The sequence below is a fragment of the Melanaphis sacchari genome, unplaced genomic scaffold (genome assembly GCF_002803265.2).
Source record: "Melanaphis sacchari strain LSU unplaced genomic scaffold, SCAv2.0 Contig8_pilon_pilon, whole genome shotgun sequence".
Taxonomy (NCBI): domain Eukaryota; kingdom Metazoa; phylum Arthropoda; class Insecta; order Hemiptera; family Aphididae; genus Melanaphis; species Melanaphis sacchari.
The window spans coordinates 147,942-170,412 of NW_020271635.1; the positions used below are offsets into that span (position 1 = coordinate 147,942).

Below are 22,471 nucleotides of genomic sequence, written 5' to 3' on the forward strand. Positions count from 1 at the left end.
AAACTATAGCGTTTATTATAGTCATATATTGTAAATGTATAATTATAATATTACAAGTTATTATTAACTCATATGTATCATAATATTAATATATAAACATAACATTATGTACCTAACCTACGTATCGCAAAATAGTATGAACACAATGTTATAATTACCGGTGGTGAAAGATATGTCAATTATCCTCAGTCATCATGTCTATTAGGTTATACCTATCCAATCGGTTTTACTTTAAATAAAATACATTATTATTATATTCTACGTCATATTCGTATTAGTATATAACCAAACTATGTGTTTAATATTCAACTGATTATTTAAAGATTACAAATTGACTGTGCCACATACAGTTTATTAACAACCCCGCTCATAAAACATATCGTTGCAACATTGTCTAAAAAGTTTCGTGGTAAAAATAGCTTAGAATTAGTCTAAGTATTTTTAAATATCAATGTGTATATACAAATAATTAATATCCGAGATGGTAAAAAGATTAACTCGTACAAATAATATTTTTTTGAATTATAACAAAATAACTAAAATCATTATTGTTCGTTTAAATATTCAGTTTCATAGAAATTTTAACTTTAAATGTTTAAAAAAAAAGTTATGCATTTGTATTCTTAAAATTTTTAGGTTTCTACAAGTAATATTTTAAGAAAACCTCGAATTTTAAATGTTTAAGACTTAGCTATAAAAATTGAAAATGTTATATATTTTTAACAAAACAAATAATATTTTCAAACTATGTCAATATTTTAAGCACTTAAAAAAAAGAAAAAAATCTATGTGTTTTCAATGTTTAAAAATGTTTATATGAATAACTTAATATACGAGATGAAAAAAAGTATCAAGTTCCTACAAATAATATTTTTTAAATTAGAATATGTCATAACCAACATTGTTAAATGTTGCTTCAATAGGTATACGATTTCGTAAATATTTAAAATTGAAATGTGTATGAAAATTGAAACCTACGTACTTAATAATATTTATACCAGCCATAATAGGCTTGTTTACATACTCACCGTTCTTTTATATTTTTATGAAAATATAATATACATATCTTAAAAAAATTTAATTTACTTACAAAATTATTTTAATTTAATAACACTATTAACACGTTATGCAATAATCGTCAAGTATAAAGTTAATTATTTTATGTAACTGTCACATTTTTTTTTTTTATATATATATATAAAATTTACATCATTATACTTTTTGTTTAAAAATGTCTTAGCTTTCACTACAAAAATAATTTTTGACAATATTTTTATTAGTTATAAAATTTGGTCGTTTTATCATAAAATATATGTAGATTTTCATAAAAATTACTGATTTGAGTTGCACGAAAAAAATGAGCTTGAGCGGGATATTCTTGCTTAAACTTATTAAATCTCTTTGCTAAAATGTGCTGTGAACATACATCATGGTTTTTGAAAATCACTATTTTTTTTATGTTACACGGAAATAAAATTAGCTTGAGTGGGATATTTCACTTTAAACTTTTTTGATCTCTCTATTGAAAAGTGCTGTAAACATACAAATGCATACTACTTGTTAAGTTATTTATTAAAATTATGTTTTCCTATTGTTTTTTCTTTTTTTGTGAAATTAAATAATTGAGTTCATAAACAAGTAACTTAATGGGTTATTTAATAACTACCTAACAAAGTTATTTTATTTTTAACCAGAGTTAAAACATAACAAAATATTATTGATTTTATTTACAATATTTATTCATTAAAAAATTACTCGAGTGATTCGATTACAGTAGAAATAAACAAATACATTTTTTTTTTTCGTGGTTACAATTATAATTATATATATTATTATTTTACTAACAATAAAAATAATAAAATAAAAGCTCAGTATTAATTATTAATTATAAAATAAATGTTGAGATAATGTACTTAATACTTAAATTATAACTTAACATTTATTATTCATATCAACAACAAGAAGGCTTGTTTTTATTACTATTTTTTTACACACCCAGATTTCCAAAAAAATATTATAAGTACAAAAAAAAATTATTTATTTCAAATTTAAAAGTAAAAAATAAATATTTTCAATTTATTTTGTAATGAAACTTTGCAAAATATAAGGAAATAATTTAACTGACTACCCATCAAAAATACAGTATTATTCTATATTTACAAATTAAAATACAATATGAATATAGATATAAACAAATATATTTATTCTACATACAATATTCGATTAAATCAAAACAAAAAATTATGAGAAATAAAATAAAATATAGAACCTTGTAACAACGTAAAACATCAATGAAAACAGAATTAATAATAAACAGACAGAGAGTCGACCATGTCTGTCATACACATTTACATTTCATGCAAAATCAACCACTGACAGAATGCACTTTATGTACATGGTACTATCGATGAAACACATATTGAGTGATGGCAGAACGCAGATCCAACGGAGAAGAAAGAAAAGAGCATACCGGGATTTAGGGAACTTCCATGAAATAATCAGCTCTGATTGTCAACCAGAAAACGTAATTTCATTTTTAGGAAAACCGAACAAGAGAAACATATTCAATACAGATAGCTATATGTTATTTGTTCTCCAGTAAAATTGTAAACACAAATGGTTCAAAACCCAAAACCTATTCATTATTTATTATTTCTTGTATAATCGTGTAATAAAGCATAAGAAAGTTAAGCCGTCAAAACTTAATATTAACAAAAAAGTATGTATATTATTTATAAAAACAGCCAAAGTTTAACTTTTTTCATGTTTTCAAATGAGAATTTACTATTCAACTCTGAAATCTGGTTACGGTAAGTATCAATACATTTTTATTTAAATTTTAAATTTGAGTACAAAAATATTAATGAATTAATTTGTATTATGATATTATATGAACATTTTTTTGGGTTAATTCAGTTTAAAGAAGTCATTTTTGATTTTTTTAAATATTTTCCGAGTACGTAAAATATATTTATTTTATAAAAACAACATTGTCAGAAATATTAAATAATGATAAGATAATATTAAATTAATTTCTAAATTTAAAAGCTATTATAATTAACACGCGAAAACTATTAAACTTATTTTATCCTCTTCGAATAATCAAAATAAAATTTTTATGAGTCATATACCAACATTAAATTATAGCCATTATTAAATCTGTAGTCACCTACTGAAAAAATGACTTGTGGTTAAATTACATTTAAAATTGTAACTTCTTGATGAATAAATTAAAAACCAAGAATTTAACAAAGATTCATTTCAATTTTTAAATGGTTTTTTTTTTTTTTTACTTTAAAGTATTCTTTGTAGTTATGTATTTATACTTTACAAAAGTAAAAGCGTATTTCAGTGGAAATTTCCTGTTAACAACACCGCGACAATCTATTGACATTTTTGGTATTTTTCTGCGTAATCACTTTTTGTTTAAATTTTATGTTAGAGAAGACTTGCATAATACATAATATAAAATATTGAATCAATCATATAAATTTGAAAAGACATTTTTGAAGAATAAGAATATAATTAATAGGAATGTCAAATCAGTAAAAACATTAGTCCATGTCTCTTTTTGGTAACGATAGCAAAATAAATACTCACAAACTATACAAATTGAACAAACTACAACGATAATTTGAAAATTAACGCTTTGGTCTTAATTCGGGAGCCCGACAGCTCCAATCATATGGAAACTTGGACGAATTATCAAGTTATATCTCGGTCAGAATGAGGTTATTCGATTCTTCACTGTCCAAACGACAGCCGCAATAACGAAAAAACCAGCCATGAAGTTCTGGCCATTTCTATCCTATTAAATTCTGGACGCATTAAAGGTAGACAGGATGTTTATGCCCTTCCTTCGAATATTTTGGTAGTATATATAAATATAAACTGAGTACACCGGCCGTTGTTATGAGGTTTTTATTAAACCAGTCTTTAAATTACGACAAAATTGCCATTATTTATTATTATTATCTAGGATGCATGCATTTATCGGCGATCGAAAATATGTGATTTTGTTTTATCCGTCATAGAACACGGCACTGATGATTGATGAAGTGGTGATCAAAAGGTTAGTTGTAAAACACGGAACTAACAACGACAATCACAGATAAACTGTGTATAAAAAGCCGGGTAACTGACCACTCAATATCTAATATTTCATCTAAACTGTAGTAAGACCCACCCGGGCGTACTCGCGTAGCTCAAATAAAAAGTTCTCGCCTTCGTTTGTGTCCACTTTGTAATAAAATTCACCAGGGTAGACTTACAACAATTTGGGAACGAACCAAATAGTGTGTTGGTTCGTCATGGTCCATCTACTTTATGGCACCACACATTTTTCTTTTAATTTTGTTATTTATTTTAAGTGTTTCATACCTATAAAATACAAATTTCCAATTTTATCAATTTCATTTTTCATTTAATTGAACTTACTAAACTAGGAATAAAAACTACTTATTAATAACATTAAACATGTTTATACGTTTTACATTTCCAATTCAATTTTCTGTATAGAACTATAAAATTTGTTTTTAACTTAAGTTTATTATTAAATGGATACATTTTATGTAAAATAGTATGTGTAAATTCGAGCTCTACTATTTTTTTTTTTTTTTTTTTTGCGCACTCCAACTACTATTTTCTACTGGAACGGAGACACGGCGGAAACTACACCCGAAATAATGTTTCTTAAAATGTAGATTTAAATTGTTAACAATTTTACAATTTTAAATATTTTTTAATCAGATATTATTTTGTAGCTTGCTTATATGATAATAACATCATATTATCATGCTTTTTTATGCTTCAGTTGCCAAGATTTTCCGTTATCATTTATCATTGTTTTTGAATTTTTCGATTCATATTTGAATTTTGAATCATTTGTTTTATTTTATTTTTTTATTCATTAGAACTTTTCAATTGTTACTTCTTTATTATTATAACATATAAATATAAGAAATATGAATGATCAAAAACATACTTATAAAAATACGTGATCACTTTTTAATTAAAAACAATAATTATTAACTTTTTTATTTATTAATAATATTTTCATGTTTTCAAAATGTTGATGGTTATTATTTTTTTTATTTTTTTTACTGCAATGTGAAACCCAAGTAGGTGTTGTTATCAAAATAGGTATTTTAATTATTTAAAAAATTGCCATTTTAAGTAACTAAATGTATGAAATATATAGGGCGAAAAAATTGAGTATTTATTAATACACATTCAATTACTTGGATTATAATTGGAATTTACGTATATGTTTGCAGCTAAAATGAAGTTTTTTTTTTAATTTAGTCTTGTAGTTGGAAAGAGCCAAGTTTGTGTTAAATAATTTTGCACTTGAAACACAGTTTTTAAATCATTAGGGTGAGCTCCTCTACCTATTTTTTCCGCGATTGTAGATGAAAAAATTTAAAAATTAATGATAAATAGGCATATAAATATAACATAAAACAACCATCTAACTAGATGCTGATCTACTCGTTTATCTTTAATTTAAAAATAATTTTTAAATTAAACAAGTTTTTTTTTTTTTTTAACAAAATTTAAGTTTAAATTGAATCGCTAAAACAGCGATCTCTGATCAATGATGAAGAACTCTCAAAACTTACTTTATAGCAGAAAGAGTTTACATTGGTTTTTATATTAAATATTGAAATTAAAAACTTTGAAGTAAGTTCATCTCCTTTTCTACCATTGGATATCATTCATATAACTATGGATTTTATAGTAGTTTCAAACTATGTCATAAATGTTAACCTTTTTTTTTCATCTGTTATTAAAATCTTATCAATTTTCTTAGTTATATTTCAATAATATTTACTTAAAAAATCTTTTATGAAGTTTTATAATATTATATTATATCAGAACAATAAATTTAAAAAATAATCAGTCAACTTGAAAATCAATAACTAAGATTTATTATATATTCATGAAATATTTAATAATTATATATTTACTAAACATATTGTAATAATTATTGTGTTCTAATCCTTTTTTCAATCTAAAAAAAAATAATAAAATTTCCTCAATGTTATTACGGTAAATGCGAACTGTGATTGAAATAATAAACAATAGAAAATTAATTTTAGTTAATCTTGGACTATTGTATAATTTCCATCAACCTACAAAACTATCGTTTGTAATGAAAGACTGATAAAAAAGAAATATTTAAAGCCAACAACGTTAAATTAATTTATATCATATTTATCTTTCAATAAACACAGTTTTTAGCTATAACTTTATGTGATATCATCCACAACTATACAATATTTTAGATTAACACTCAACAATCGACTTACATAGATTCACAATATCAAAACAAAAACACTACAAATAAACTTCCAATTACGTATACATAAAGAAATTATTCTTTAACAATTAACACAAACTTAAATATTATGGTAATTGTTTATAAAATCCTTCTAAAATCAATCTGCGAACTTATGATCTTCAGTATTATGGAAAGAGAGAGAGGAGAAATTTAAAAAGTTTCAACCTAAAAAAAAATATATTCATTTTAAAATAATTCCTAAAACAATAACAAAATTCTTACCATACACACTTAATCATATTCTTCACATTGATTTAAATCTAAAAATCTTTCATGAAAAAAAGTAAAAATTGTAAAAGATTATGAAAGGTTCCACGCTTGCTTATAGACTCTTCTTCTAAGGTTTGATAAACAAACAAATACAAGAAGAGATTATAATTAGTCATTATAATAACTCACTTATATAGTAAAACATGTAGGTATTAATATCATTAATATTATTAAAACTTTTTTATAACCTTTTATCTAATCAAAATCATATAAATTGTTATTATTAACAAACTATAATTTTTATAATGTCTTAAACAAAGTATAATATGTTTAGATATAATGTTTAATAAAAACAAATAAACAAAAAATAGTAAATTGTTAATATTTTTATTCACAGTTCACATTAACTGTTTATAATATTTTCAGTAACTACATATTATAAATAATTATAAATACAGTTATCATCTGATACTGAATTTATATTATTTTATTATAATAAAATAAATGGCATAATTAGCTCAAATACAAAATAATCTATATATAAAAAAATAAAACAGCAAATATTACAATTAAATTTCGTAAGATAATAAACAATGATTAAATAATGTTAATCACGAGACAAAAATATCATTATTTATATTGGAATTAATAAATTAGATAACTAACTTTTATAGAATGAATTTTATAAAAACCATAAAATCATTACAATGTAATAGTCAATGATTATTGCTTCATAATTGTAATATTTATTAGACTTTAATCATTATGTATTACTTATTAGTCATTACATTCTGTACATAATTAAATTAAAAATAAATGTTTTAGATTTTATAATTTTTAATCAAATTGCTAGGTAGGTGAGTATCCAGAATTTATTATTGACGTAATAAATGTTTGTGTTTTTAAATTCCTCACAGCTTTATATTATGTTATCAAATCTTAAACAATTCCTCCTTAATGCATATTTGACAAAATATCCGTCTATGCTGATTTAACACTGTCTTAGGTATGTCAATGTGAATAGTTGAATTGTTTTGAAATTTAAACACATTTATAACACCTGGCAAATGTCGTATATTACAAAGGATTTTATGAATGTTAGTTAAAGTAAGATATGAGATCCTATTTTACAGGTGGTACTCAATTGAGTTTAGTCAATAAACAAATTGTACAGTCGATCATAAACTTACAAATTGTATACTCGTTACATATAAACCCATACAATTTATGAATCAGAAACATAAGTAATCTTTGTAAATTTTATTATGAATAGCTACGAATACAACTGTGCAACGTGACAATGTACTCAGTTTATGCAATGAACCATATTTATTTATCATGTTTAAATATAAATATCACTTGATGATTCATGTAAATAGAATATATTATTTTTTATATTATTTAATAACTTTTATAAAGTATCTACTAGTTGAAACATGTGTTAGATTAAAAACTGAAAAAAATGCATTATTTTTGAGAAATTAAAAATTACGCAAAAACGTTAAATAATAAATTCAAGTATACACAATTTTACATCTTCTATGAAAAATATATTCAATTCAAATGCAATTTCTATTTATGAAAATAATATTATTGCAAAACATCTAGATGTGAGTATAAAGGTTTTAGTATTCTTGAGCGTGTTTCAAAAATGGTTTTTTATGTGAAAGCTATAAAATATTTAAGGGTCAATAGTTAAAGGATAGGTATAAATAAAAGAAAAGAGTTAAAAATCTTTTCAGAGAACATAAAATAAAACAAAAAAAAACTAACATTTTGTATTGCTCATTGACTCTTTTCTTCGGCCAAGATGTATTTAATGTATTTTACATTGTTAATAAAAGTTTTTAGGGAAGTTAACACAGTTTTTAGTAAGCTTATTCCGTGGATTATGATTTACATTAAATGCAAAAACAAATGTATGAAATATTTTATTCGACGTGTGTTTCGGACTTACATAAAGATGTATAACAAGAACATCTTAATAACTAGAATCTAAAATATGTATAATTTCCTATACCCATTATACATGTAATTATCATTTATATAGTAGGTACTTTTTCATATTTAGTTATGCATTACACATCAACATTCCAACTTCTGACTTACTTCCTGGCTTGTTAAAATACACGTGTGTAATAATTCAATACGTATTATACATCGCCTACGTATTATAATTCGCAGCCTATTATTCCACGCAACATAAAATGATTGAATAAGGTTTAACTTTATCTTTTCCGATCTCGTACAACTCGTTTACATCACAATAAGCAATATATTTGCCGATGATTATCAAAGAAAAATTATGTGAAAAACGTATTTGTTGAAAATTTTAAGCTGTGTGGAATTCAAAGTTTAGATATCAATTTCACTCATAATATATATCACAATAAACTATATTATTTTAACGTATTAAATTTTAATTTTATAACTGACAAATTAACATTTGATTGAATAATTGGTAATTAATAATGATTATGGTACTTTTTTTAGTGAAGTATTTGTCATTTTTATTTTTTTTTCTTGGATATGATAAAAAAATATGCTTTACTCCCAATTGTCTTCATCACCGTTCAGGTAAATCTCTATCGTCAAGTCAGACATGCGTAAAATAAACCTATTATTCCGGACGTTAATTCGAATATTACTTATTTAATTAAAATAAATAATTATCATGCCATTTTTTATACTGAAAATTACTATTTTTCATTTTTATAATACGGTTCTATTAAATAAGAAATAAGACTCATTCTTTGACAACGAAAACCGTGATTCTTTTGTTTATTATAGAATTTTTTTTAATTATTATTATTTCGCATACCAAAATGTTTACAATATCAACACAATAGTTTACAACATCAGCCTGTATAGGAAATTCTACACGCCTTAAAACAACTTTTCAATAAATATCACAAATGTGTATATACATATAATATATATATATATATATATATCTTAAATAACCATAAGTGTTACTTTTTTATATTATTTTGTAAGCGATTTGTGTCAAACAATGCATAGTAATAACTGTCAATATAATTCCAATCGGGATAATGACATGATCTTCATTAAAGTAACTTTGAATTTGGCGCATACTAAATTTAAATAACTATTTCCAGCTTATTCTGAACATTTCAGGTATGAACAGCAAATATATGCCTTTTTGCTAGCATTTACGAAACCTTTAATGTTTATGTAGTATATTTCGCTTTTAATTGTTGTTGACAGTGGTATGAAGTTAAATATTTAACATCAAAAAAATTAGTATTGTACGTTGTTACTCACGTTATATTTTTCATATACAGATTTATTTCTTTTTACCTAAGCTCTCAAAAATCCTTGTAACGTTATTTTTCACAAATTACTACCGGAACCTAACCTAACTTAGGGGCTCAAAAATACGTTCGATATCCGACAATTTATCATGTTTGGTTGTAAATAATGGTAGAGTATCATTTTTCATATGGATTTTGAATACGAAATAATTGCATATTCAAACCTAATATTTTGTATCATTTATTTCAAGTAATTACTTTGTTTTATTATTTTTTTTTTTTATATATATCTTTGAGGATACTTAATCATTTGCAAACTATTTTTTAAGTTCTATACCAGCCGTTGCCATGATTTATAACAAATTGTTGGTTAATTTAATAGTTTTGGGTCTTTCGTATAAGCATTATGTAAAAATGATATAATAATAATAATAATCTATACAAAAATTATGAGAAATAGTAATGATGACTCTAGAATATTATTTATATTTGATTTTAGATAATTTTTGTTAGAATTCAATTTCCAAATAAAAATCTGGACTGTAAATTGAGCGAGTCAAGTGATTGTATTTAAAGTATATGTTTTAATTTTTGAAATACTATCTTTTCGCCATAAAAAAATACTCTAAAAGATTTCCCCAATCATTTTCAACAACATTTATTTAACGATACATGTTTTTTCTGTACGGAAACTACAAAACTATGTGTATGGAATCCAAGTATCTATTAAAAATATTTAAATTGTCTCAGATAATCATTCCCCTTAGAAGGACATTATTTAGACTTATGCTGTTTCGGTATTAGTTTAAGCGTCAAATACGACATGTAATTTTGTAGTAATACTGCTTAGATATAATACACATAATGGTATGCCAGATAACACATTTTTCTGAGTACGTCAATTTTTCGAGAGCTTATGTAGTATCTGCGTATTCAAGCATAAACTTCACGTATTCTATTTTTAACAGTGGACTTTTTTCAAACCTTCACTCTACTTACAAAAGTCAACGTTTCGCAATATCATAAGATTACCTCAACTGTGACACATATTTTCGAAATGGCAATTTTACTGTAAAGAGACCACCTTCATCTTAACGTACTGTATTAAGATATTCAACTCGCTTTCTCTTGAACAGTATAAAAAATCGATCCAGTACATTCATCTGATCGATTAAATTTACTAGATTACCAAATGCATAATTTTTTTTAATTTAAATATATAAGTCCGCTTATTGATAAACAATTTTGAATTACAATTATAACAAAAAAGTGTATTGATCAATTTTTCAATTGTTGTAGGGTATTTAATGATGGATTCGTTAGAACAATATTTTTCGCTAGTAGACTATTTTCCATAAATAAATTTAATAAAAGATTACTTTACCTGTTATTTTTGGTGCCTGCCACCAATAATTATGCATCAATTCAAAATGGTTTTTGTACAAGTGAATCTTAAATCATGTTTCTTTTTCAAGTTTTTGAGAGATTTTGCCAATTTTATTTATAATATTATGATTTTTATATATATATTTTTTTAAACAAGTTTAGCCGTTATAAAAGCATTCATTGAAGTAGAATCTAACAATATGGAATTGTTATGTAATTTTACTGCTGATTCGTCTTTCAATGACGATAAGTCAACAATATTTTAACATAAATTTATACAATAAAACTTTCTTATTGTTGTTGTATGTAAATAAACTGGACCATGCCACTTCGTATAGTTTATTGCTGTTATTGTTTCTAAAAGTTTTATACTATCCTTCGTATTATCGGTAACGACTTAAAATAAAAAACTTTTGTATAGTATTTAAGTTTTGTTCATTTATTGTATAGATATATTGTAGAACGATAATTATTCTTCATATTGCTCAAAGAACGTTGGAATATTATCTAGTTTTGTGCTATTTTTATCATTAGCTTTAACTTGTGTAGTTGCTCGAAATTGTGTAAAGGCTTCGAAATTTTTATGTTCATTACTATCACCTATTTCGTCACACTATACATAAGATTTGCAAGATGTTTAAAACTTTTACAAATTCTGACACTATTTTGAGATAATATTATTTAAACTATATACTCTATTTGGAAAATGATCAGTTTTGAGTCAAAACCCATACTTGCCTATTTTAAAAGTGCTGCCTGCACTTGTTAAAATTCATCCATTTTTTTTCTATCTTTTTTCTTCTTATTTTAATCTGTGCGGTATTTCATGTATCTAACTGCACACACTCAACAACCAAAAAACGTGACATTGATACATTCAACTGACCACGCTCTATAATCGATGATGCGATTTCACTCATATATTTTATGAAAAGGGTAAAACTACTTCGCGTTTGAACTCTTTAATATATTATGTTGGTACACTTTAGTTTTACGGGTTTCTCTATATCACGAATCCTTCTTCAAAAATATGATGTTAATTCGTAAATCACATATTTTTTCATTAAATAAAAAAAAAAAAGTATATTGTCTAATTTTATTTTATAAGATATTACTTGTTTTTTTTTAAGATATGCAATAGTTGTTAATTATTACTAAAACCACAGCACTAGAATAATATTACATTAATTTATAAAATATTGATAAAATATAAATATATTATAATGATACTATTTCACATTGTACTTATTATTACTATACGTAGTTGATTTATATTACTGTTACAGTTTAAACCTAAAGATAATGACTGAATTATAATATTCTTGCTCTTCAAAAAGCATTGTTACTTTCAAATAATTAAACGGTTATCCATGCATGCATATACGCTTACTGTTTTTCATTCGACATAAAACACTTAATACTAAAATCCTTACGCTGACATGTGAATAATTTTAAATCCATACTTGAATTTCTGTAAATCTGCGCACAGTGATTTTTTAATAGAAATTAAAATTGAAAAATAAATAATTTAATAAATCCATTATATTTAATATCATTAACTAATAAGCACGAAAAATAAATTACAAAATATTTAGTTGAATCGACATAATAGGTGGATACCAACAACCTATAATAAAATAGACACACTTTCGCGAAATCAAAATTATTCTTATCATTCATTATAAATATAATTATATTTATAATTATATTTTAAATATAATTATCTAAACAGGCAAACACATAATATATATATATATGTTTTACAATTTTGTATTAATTCGCTTTTATGATAAAATATTTTATTTATTTAAGTTTAAATTCCAGACATTAACATTTATTAATAAGTACTATTAATAATATCGATATATAATCTGCATACCTACTTATCTTTTTATTTTAATCGATTTTTTTTCTTTTTTTTAGTATTGTAGATAATTCTTACATTTCTTTAATCAAAATGCAAAATTATATCATAGTCAATTTGAGTTTTAAAATGGTATACATTACGAAAAATCTCTGTGTTTATATTTTATTTGCTTCATATTTAACTGAAAGTTGTTATCCATTATTATAAATTTATAATCAAGGCTTGCAAACGTTATAATAAAGTTATATTTATCAAAAATATATTGAAATTTAAAAACGTAATTATAACGGAAAACGATAAACATAAATAGGTAATTAAATAACACAAAACAAAACATAACGATTAATAAAATATATGATATATCATCCAACAAAACAACGCAAAACGTTATATATAGTAAATCATTAAAAGAAATATTTAATTTCCAATTATTTAATAGTTATAAACTTTACTTTAAAATATATTAAAAATTTTAATTCTGAATAAGGATAAACGCAAAAGTTTAATAACCTTTAAATTCTGAATAACGATTAACTGAAAATTTGTAAAACATTTTAATTGTAAATAACATATAAATTTTTTTTTCAAATACAAATCCTGTTTATAATATATAAATACTAGTTGAAATAAAAAATCAATAAATACTATAGTATATGTACCAGGTGCATTGTACCTATGAGGCTAAAATTTACACCTATAACTAAGAACTTTCTTCTAAACCCATTATTTTTGCATGTATAGTAATATTAGGATTATATTTAATCACATTCATAGACGAAACAATATTGGACTGTAATACATGTATACTTGTATATATTTTATTTGAGGAAAATAGAATGATCTATATAGTTTAATAAGATGTTTATAACACCTACTGTCATAACCATACATACCTGCAGCGAGTACGGTACTGAGTCCGGTCGGTATGCCCAGCCCGAGGTTGCCAAATGAACCTTTCTCTTCTATGCAAGCTACGCTGCCCATGACGACTGCAAGTATACCACAAACGATCTGCGGGCAAAGCATAAAAACGACCGATAATGATAATTATTAATAAATTACATTTAACAACGAAATATAACACGGTTATCATCGTTTTAAGATACTTTTGTTGAACTTCTCAATGAATGTAAAAGCGTTCATTCGGTACATTAAACTGACTGAAATCGACAACAACAACAAGTCAATATAAGCTAGTGTTCAAATATTTGCAACGGGTAGTAAGAGTTTCGTATGTACATATTTATTCAACAAGAAAGTGGAAAAAGAAAAACGTTATCCGAAAAGCAATTACTCCATTGGATTCGGACTCAGAAGTCCAAAAATGGTCGGATTTCGGACCGGTTATTGATTACAAATGGTTTCGTCAACCTACGCGTTCTATAAACAAATAAAAAGGTCACTGTTATTTTGATATGTATTTAATCGTTTAAAAAAAAACCTTCTGCGTGTTTTTAATGTTACAGACAATGTGTCGCAAATAAAATATTTAAATTAATTTTATCAATACCGCTGTAAATGACTATGATGTACAAAATTTTCTCCGAAAATACTATTTTCATAATTAACTATAACATTATTTTGGTGTTAAACACAATATATTAAACGCAAAATGATTTGTCAAGTATGCTCTCGCCCATTTTAGATTCTAAGCGGAACGATGAATGTATTGATTTTACAATGATATGTGTGTGAGTGTTTAATTTAATACATCGATTATCTACTTTTAAGGGTGTTTTAAAAAAAAATTGTATATTGTTTGTACTTTAAACAGGTAAAAATTAAAAATGAACTGTAATTTTTTTATTATTATTATTATCGGGAAAAACTAACGAAAAATTAGAAAAAAACCCGAACTTTTACGCTATATCAGACTATACCAAAATGTATGAAGATTTCTTTATCTTGTTTTAATTCAAACACAAATAACCACAAAAACTTGAAATTCTCTAAATAATTATCTATACAACGAATATTTTTCAAGATAAATTTAAACTTTTAATTATTATTTTTATAATAAAAAAATTATGAATGGATAAAACAGCTTGAAAATTTAATAAAAGGCACCTAATAAGTGGTTTTTTTCTCAACTAAAAAAAAAAAAAAATAGTCACAATAAATAGTATATATTTATATATTCATTTTAGTTGAGAGATTAAAAGAGTTTAAGAGAAAATATCCAAATCAAGCTCATTTTTTCCCGTATAACATAAAATCAAAATAATTCTAAATTATATCCTCACACAAACCTTTTTTTTTCAAAATTATATTTGAATAATTGTTTTAAATTAAGTTAGATTAAATTATTAAAAAAAAATTTGTATAAGAATGTAATTTCAGAATTATTATGATTTTGTGTTACACGAGAAAAAAATAAGCTACTACATTATTTTTTAAAAAGCATTTAAAATTAAAATTTTAACAACATTTTTGAAAATTTCAAAAAATACAATTGATTTTGTAATCAGAAATACATAAAAAATTGATTGTGATACCTTAGAAACTTTTACGAATATTACCTATGAATTTTGCTATTCACAATAACATTTTTGGTTTATTTTAAAGTATTATCTATTTATACTTTATTTTTGCTGTTTTACGGTATTTACAGAAAAATAAAATAAAGTTTTAAGTTATATTAATGTATATAATATGATATTAATGTTTATGATCATAATAATTAAGTACTATATTATCCATGAAAAAAATCATATCAATATACCGTAATAGCACAAAAGTAAAATAAATGACTTTAATAGTCATATTAAAAAACATATAAATGATAAAAAATACATTTTATTTATGTTATACATGAATAGAGACTTATAAAATAAAATATAAGCATAATTGTTTTATATATATATATACATATAATTTATAGGCTATAATTAAAAATATATGTAAACATTTATTTTCTAACATTATAGTATGTAACTAAGTATTAAAATATTTTTATTTACTTATAAAATGTTTAATATTAATATTTAATAAGATTCTATTGTATACGGTATTCTAATATTCATAAATATTTATAGATTCAATTTTTTAAATTGTACTTTTTATACAATTTACTAAATATATTCACCTCCGCATTGAATTTTATTGGCTTGAATGAACGATAAATATTTTTTTGAACATCAAATCATCTTAAATAATAAATTAAACTAAAATGTTACTTTGATATAAAAAATGAATTATAATACAAACATTGTCATCTAACTAAAGAATAACTACAATATATTATGTTACACATAATATACTTTTATTATTAATGAAAGGTATTTTATTGCTATTATTTGGCAAAGCATACTTATTAAAAACATTTACAAAAATAAAATATGAAAACATTATTAATTATATAATATATAAGTAATCAAACAAGTCATTATTCAACCATATTTTCAAATAATAACTTAGTTTTTTGATAATGGAGTAGTGTTTAACAATAAAACTTAATTTTTCATTTTATAATAATAAACCGCCAACATCTCATTACACTTAATCACTAATCTAAACAGTTTAAACTAGAATTATTACTCGATCAATAGAATACAAACGCGTTTCATAACTTAAAAGTAGCACGGAATGTATTATCAAAGTTCAAAACAAGTTTCTAAGTAGTAATATGTACGTGATTAAACTGTTATAGACAAATTCGTAAATCGAAAACAATTACGAAAAAGCTACTTACATAATATACCGTAAAAACATATTACTCAAAAGCTTATAGATGAGCCATATAATTTACAACAATTACATACTTATTTATTTACAAGTCTAATGCTTAAAGTAAAATTATTAGTAATACCTATATACATAGACCTTATACTCCTTATACGTATAAGGTCTATGCCTATATATGATCATTTTTCAGCTTAAAAATATTATTAAAACACTGCAATTTTTCTGGATAGGAAAATCGTTATAAAAGTCACATATTATTTTAGATAATTGTCTAAAAAAATGTTTATTTAATACAATAAATCTTCTATTTAGTATGCTATTTTAAAGATGTTATTCTTCTATCTTTTCTATTTTTTCTTTTAGAGTAATAAAAAACTACAAACTACCAACTATACAGTTTATTTTGAAAAATGTAAATAAAATATTAGAAAGCGTAGTTTTAAAGAATTGTTTTCAAAAGATTTATCGTTGCTTAATACTTACACGTGTTTAACAATAATGCTAATTGATGTTATAAACATAATAACTACTAACTAGTTATCATATCTAAGGTTGAAACACCTTATCGCTGCACAAATGAGATGAGTAAATAGAAAAAATACATGATTCTGTATTATAATAAGTTCTATAATTTTTAAACCATAAGTTTACTATTTTTAAACAATTTTATTAATCCAAATAAATAATATATTTTATTCACTCAGTTTATATTTAAAGTAAGTGAGTAATTAATATATTTTACATTTTATTTTATCATTTATGTAGTTTTAACGTCAAGTGGATCAGAGTCATTTAAGTTTTATTAAATAAATATAAATTATTTTAATAACGTTTAAACGTATTTTAAAATCAGAAAATTCTGTACTGTATATAAGTACGTTTATTACTGCTCCTTAAATAAACATATTATCAATTATTAGGGCCGTAGCTATTTAATATATTGGCATCCTTATTTACTTTAACTATGTATTGACTTATACTGAATAATAATTTTTTATTATAAATGCTAACTATAATTTGTAATCGCATTGGAAAACAATTCCTTGAAAAACCAGTTTTGTCTTTTTGTTAGAAAACTTTCAAAAAGTGATTGTTATTTGGACGAAGTCGAATTTCTAAATAACATTTAAAATTTACGTTCCTATTAAACAATGTGCTACATAAAACTTTAAAAACAATTATCATATTACTCTGTGAATCGTTTTTTCTCAGATGAACAAATATCATTTAAAATCAATAGATTGGAAATATTCTTTTCTTAATGTCTTAAACAATTACAGAATAATAAATAAAAACTATCAAAGTAGCTTAAAAATAATCTATCATAGATTGCTATAACAATTGCTTTCAAACTTAATATGAAAATTTGTGTTTACATACTAGCTCAAGTGATTTACCTGGTACTATATTGTAAAATCTAGTCCAATCTTGACATAAAAAAGTAAATTTAATTTATAATCATAAAAATATATTTCATTATATTAAATTAAAATTTTTTATAAAAAATTATTTTACTGTAATATCATTAGTAAGAAAATATTACTATAATAACAATATCAAAAACATATTATGAAACAAACATGGTGAATAGTGATATAGTGTGATGAACCGTCTTCGCTCGAAATCACTTTTTATATACAATGATATAGGTTTATCATTGAATTCAAATTTAGCAATCTACAGTAGAGCGGTAACCACTTACCCATATTTTATTTTGATTATTGGATTTTGTAAAAATATTTTTGTATTAAAATAAATGATCAATAAACATAATATTTTCTATCATTTAAAAGGAAAAAAAGAAATAGATGGCTTAAAAAGGTGGCACAACATATGTGGGAAAAATAATAAAGAAACGAAATTCAAGCAAATAACCAAAACAATAGAGAAAGTACCAATAATAACATTCTCAAAATAAAATTTACACAGCTAATATTTTTCTTTGGTTAAATGGAAATTTCATTAAATATTTGGACGACTTTATCAAATACAACCAAGATGAACATTTTTTGTAACACTTTATTTTATTATTTTCATTTATTTACACAAAAAAATACATTGACATGATAGCGGTCGATACTACGCAACATTTCTATATAAACATTTATATAATCATTATTACTAATATTAGTTGTTGTTATTGCTATGTATTAAAAAATTAAAAATCTTTATCGATCTTAATATTATTAAAATTAATATGCTTAAATATATATAAATATATTTTTTTTCAGTATTTCGATTATAATAAAATCTATGTCATTAAGTTGAAATTTTCTTTAAAATTACTGGTGAAAAAATATCATTTAAAAATTTTTATGTATCGTGATCTCACAGAGGTACTTAAGTCACTTAGCATCAAATGAAACTTTTAGAACACACAATATAATAGTTTTTCTTATAGAAAAATAGTGTATTACTCAAATTAATCCTTGTCATTTTTGTTTAACAAAAATTAATTTCTTCGCGTTAACAAATATTTATAGAATATTACAGAAATTATCATGTAATACGTGTATAAAAAGATATGTTTAACAGTGAATATTTAATATTGCTTGTTGTACTAAAAAAGTACGCAAAACATACTAATATTTTAAACCTGAATTTGTTTTTGCGATAAATTAATTTCATTTCAATGATTCAATTCCCTGATTTAAAACCCTTTTATATCGAATTACGAGCCATCACTCGTGATAATCTTCGACACACACACACACACATCATCTGCGTATATAAATTACATTCGTTTCCATGTATGATCAATAAAAGGATTTTATATTAACCCCCGTATAAACATCCCTCTTTTATATATAACCAAATCCTTGAATATTACCTGTAGAACACGTATTCGCAGTACTTGTGAAAATGGATAGTAATCAATGTCATTCTTTTCCGTGCTCGCCAATCTAGTCACGATCATAGGCACGTCATCTGCCGTTTTGGTCACCTGACTGATGAGCGACTCGTGTCGTCGATACATATTACCTGCCTAAAATAAAAATATCAAGTTATAACAATAATGAATTTATATAATTGAAAATGTGTTTATTTTTATAATTGATAACACAATAGCAGCAAATAGCGTTTGAGTTTTTTAATAATATTCAATAGTGTTATTACTTTTCAAAACATAAATAAAAATTATAATTAATTCTATAACTACTAGATATTTATATCTGTACCATAAGTATAGGTTATAATATTTATGTTTAAAATCATTAGTAAAAACCAAATTTAAATATGTTAATGATATATATTTAATTATTTCTTGGGTTTGAAGGAATTATTTTGGTTTTGGAGAAATTATTATATTTATTAATTATTAAATTAGTAGACATCAAAAATTAGGTAGGTAATTATCAAAAAAAAAAAAAAAAAAAAAAAAAAAAAAAAAAAAAAAAAAAAAAAACTAGAAACATAAAAATGTCTATGTTAATAATTATAGTCTAGTGTAAGTGATAATTATTTTATTTATCGAAATCCGATCATCTTATTATTACTTATTTATCTATGTATTTATTTTTCTTTGTTTTTATACTTATTTATAGTACTTTATCTCATAATTTAACATAATATCAAACTTTTAAGAAACACATAACATTAGTGTCACTGTGACACTAAGCTTAAAGTTATAATCACGTAACGACAAGTTTTATTAGGTTTAAGTATATACATAACATTCGTCCAAAGTCTTTGCTGTGAATACAAATAATATTTTAATTATAAATTAAATTAATATAGCCCTTAATTTAATTATATTATATAATAGTATAAGACAGTTATTATCTACTCATCTACGCATTAATATGTCACGGTTTTGTGAACAACAGGGGTGATAAATAATAGTTTGGTGTACACAAAAATAATGTGATGACAGTTAATTATTTGTTTGTTAAAATAAGTATGTAACGATGTATTATTTTAATTTCCTCTGCTAAGGTATTATGTAAATTGGTTAACTTGTATAAAATAAAGTAACTATGTCTTACGAAGTTACAACTTCCCTAATCCGTGAGTCTTTGGACACGTTTGGAGAGGATTTTCATTTTATTTTCAATACAATTTTGACATTTATTACACAGTTGTTTAGCTTAAAAACTTCCATGAACACAATATGTTTTTGTATACGTCCAAGTTTACAGCATATACTATCTTATCTGATTTTATTTTTATCAGGGCAAATCTTATTTTTTCAAATATAATTTAGAACTCGTCCAATTAAATTAAAATGTAACTATAATTAATTATTGTTTTTTTAATTCAGTATAAAGCAATAAATATATTGGTTTTACAATTATGTGTATTTTTATATTGATTTTTTGTGTGTCTAAAAATATTTTTTATAATAGAAAAAAATGATAAAATTTTGAAGTGGTTTCTGGTAAAAGTTGTATCTAAATAACCACTTAAAGAGGTTGAAAAAAATAATATTCCCAGTATTTTTCTAAATATTCAATTATCTAATTTTATAACCCAAGTTTCAAAAATATGATACATTATTCCTCATGAGTTTATTAACTGGAATAAAAATAAAAAGTTTAGTTATCCATCATTTTATATGAGTGATTAGAAATTAAAATTTTGATGACATTGGATTATTAAACATATAATAACTATTTATCATCAATCAATTCTAGTTCTTTTATTCTAACAAAAAAAATAAAAAATTATTAGGACTTGAAATGTCACATATTATATTATTATATTTTACTATACAATATGTACAATTATATGTCATCAAAATATTTAGATTAATAATTTTAAGCTATTGTTTGTTTAAACCGCGAACCTAATCACATCATTATACAATAATTTGGAATTTACTCAAAATGTAAAATATAAATAAATGATACAAATATTATAATATACAAATAGGTATAATAATTATTACAACAGAACCATCTCTCCAATTGTTTTGCCAACTGTCATTGTTTATGTTTATTAAATAATAAAATATTTTTAAAATTATATTTTTATATTGTTGTAATAAAAGCATGCATAAATATATATTTTTAAGTTTTATATAAAACAATTTAAGTTAAAATTAGTCAGTATACACTATGGATAATTTTTGAAAAACTAAATAAAAATGGTATATATTGAATATATATATATAAACTGAAACTGTAATACTCGTTAGAAAAGTTAATTTTCTATGATTGAAATCTTAAGTAAACAAAGTTGCTACTGTTACAAGGTCTAAGATTTGTATGCAAATTAATTTATTTTTTATTCTACTCATAAAGATTAAATTAATTTGCATTAACAAGGAATTTATGTTTTATGTTTACAATGATATCACTTGAATACAATTTTATCATTCAAAGTTCTCGCCATTTTCTAAGTTTCATTGTGCATTATATTTTAAAGCTATAGTTCTTAAAACATTAAAAATATTTGGTTTAATTGCGTACGTTTGTTATATACATAAAAGTATAAAGGTGTAACTCTTACAATTCAACCAATAAAATTACTTCAAATTAATTATTATCATCAATTAAATTATATTATTTAACAACGAATCAAATTCTATTGTGGTTTTTAAATTATCCAATCTAAACAAATTACTGTAAGTACCTATAATTAAACCTCAAAGTATTATAAATATTTAATATGATTATTTTGATATCTTAACTTACAAATAGTAAATAATAATTATATCTTAATAATGATTCAACACGATATAGGTACTCATGTCCTGTAAAAACA

The 22,471-nt window shown here is 23.2% G+C and overlaps 1 protein-coding gene across 4 annotated transcripts in view; it reads right to left on the reverse strand.

Moving 5' to 3' along the window:
• Positions 1-22,471, reverse strand: part of LOC112602653 — a 146,506-nt gene that overhangs the window by 86,452 nt on the left and 37,583 nt on the right. For all 4 annotated transcript variants that reach the window (XM_025350842.1, XM_025350844.1, XM_025350845.1 and 1 more), the window contains 2 exons: positions 19,596-19,751; positions 13,975-14,092 (listed from right to left, as the gene is read on the reverse strand). In XM_025350842.1, the coding sequence (XP_025206627.1) occupies positions 13,975-14,092; positions 19,596-19,742 (265 nt within the window). In that variant the 5' untranslated portion in view covers positions 19,743-19,751. The remainder of the gene's footprint in view (positions 1-13,974; positions 14,093-19,595; positions 19,752-22,471) is intronic.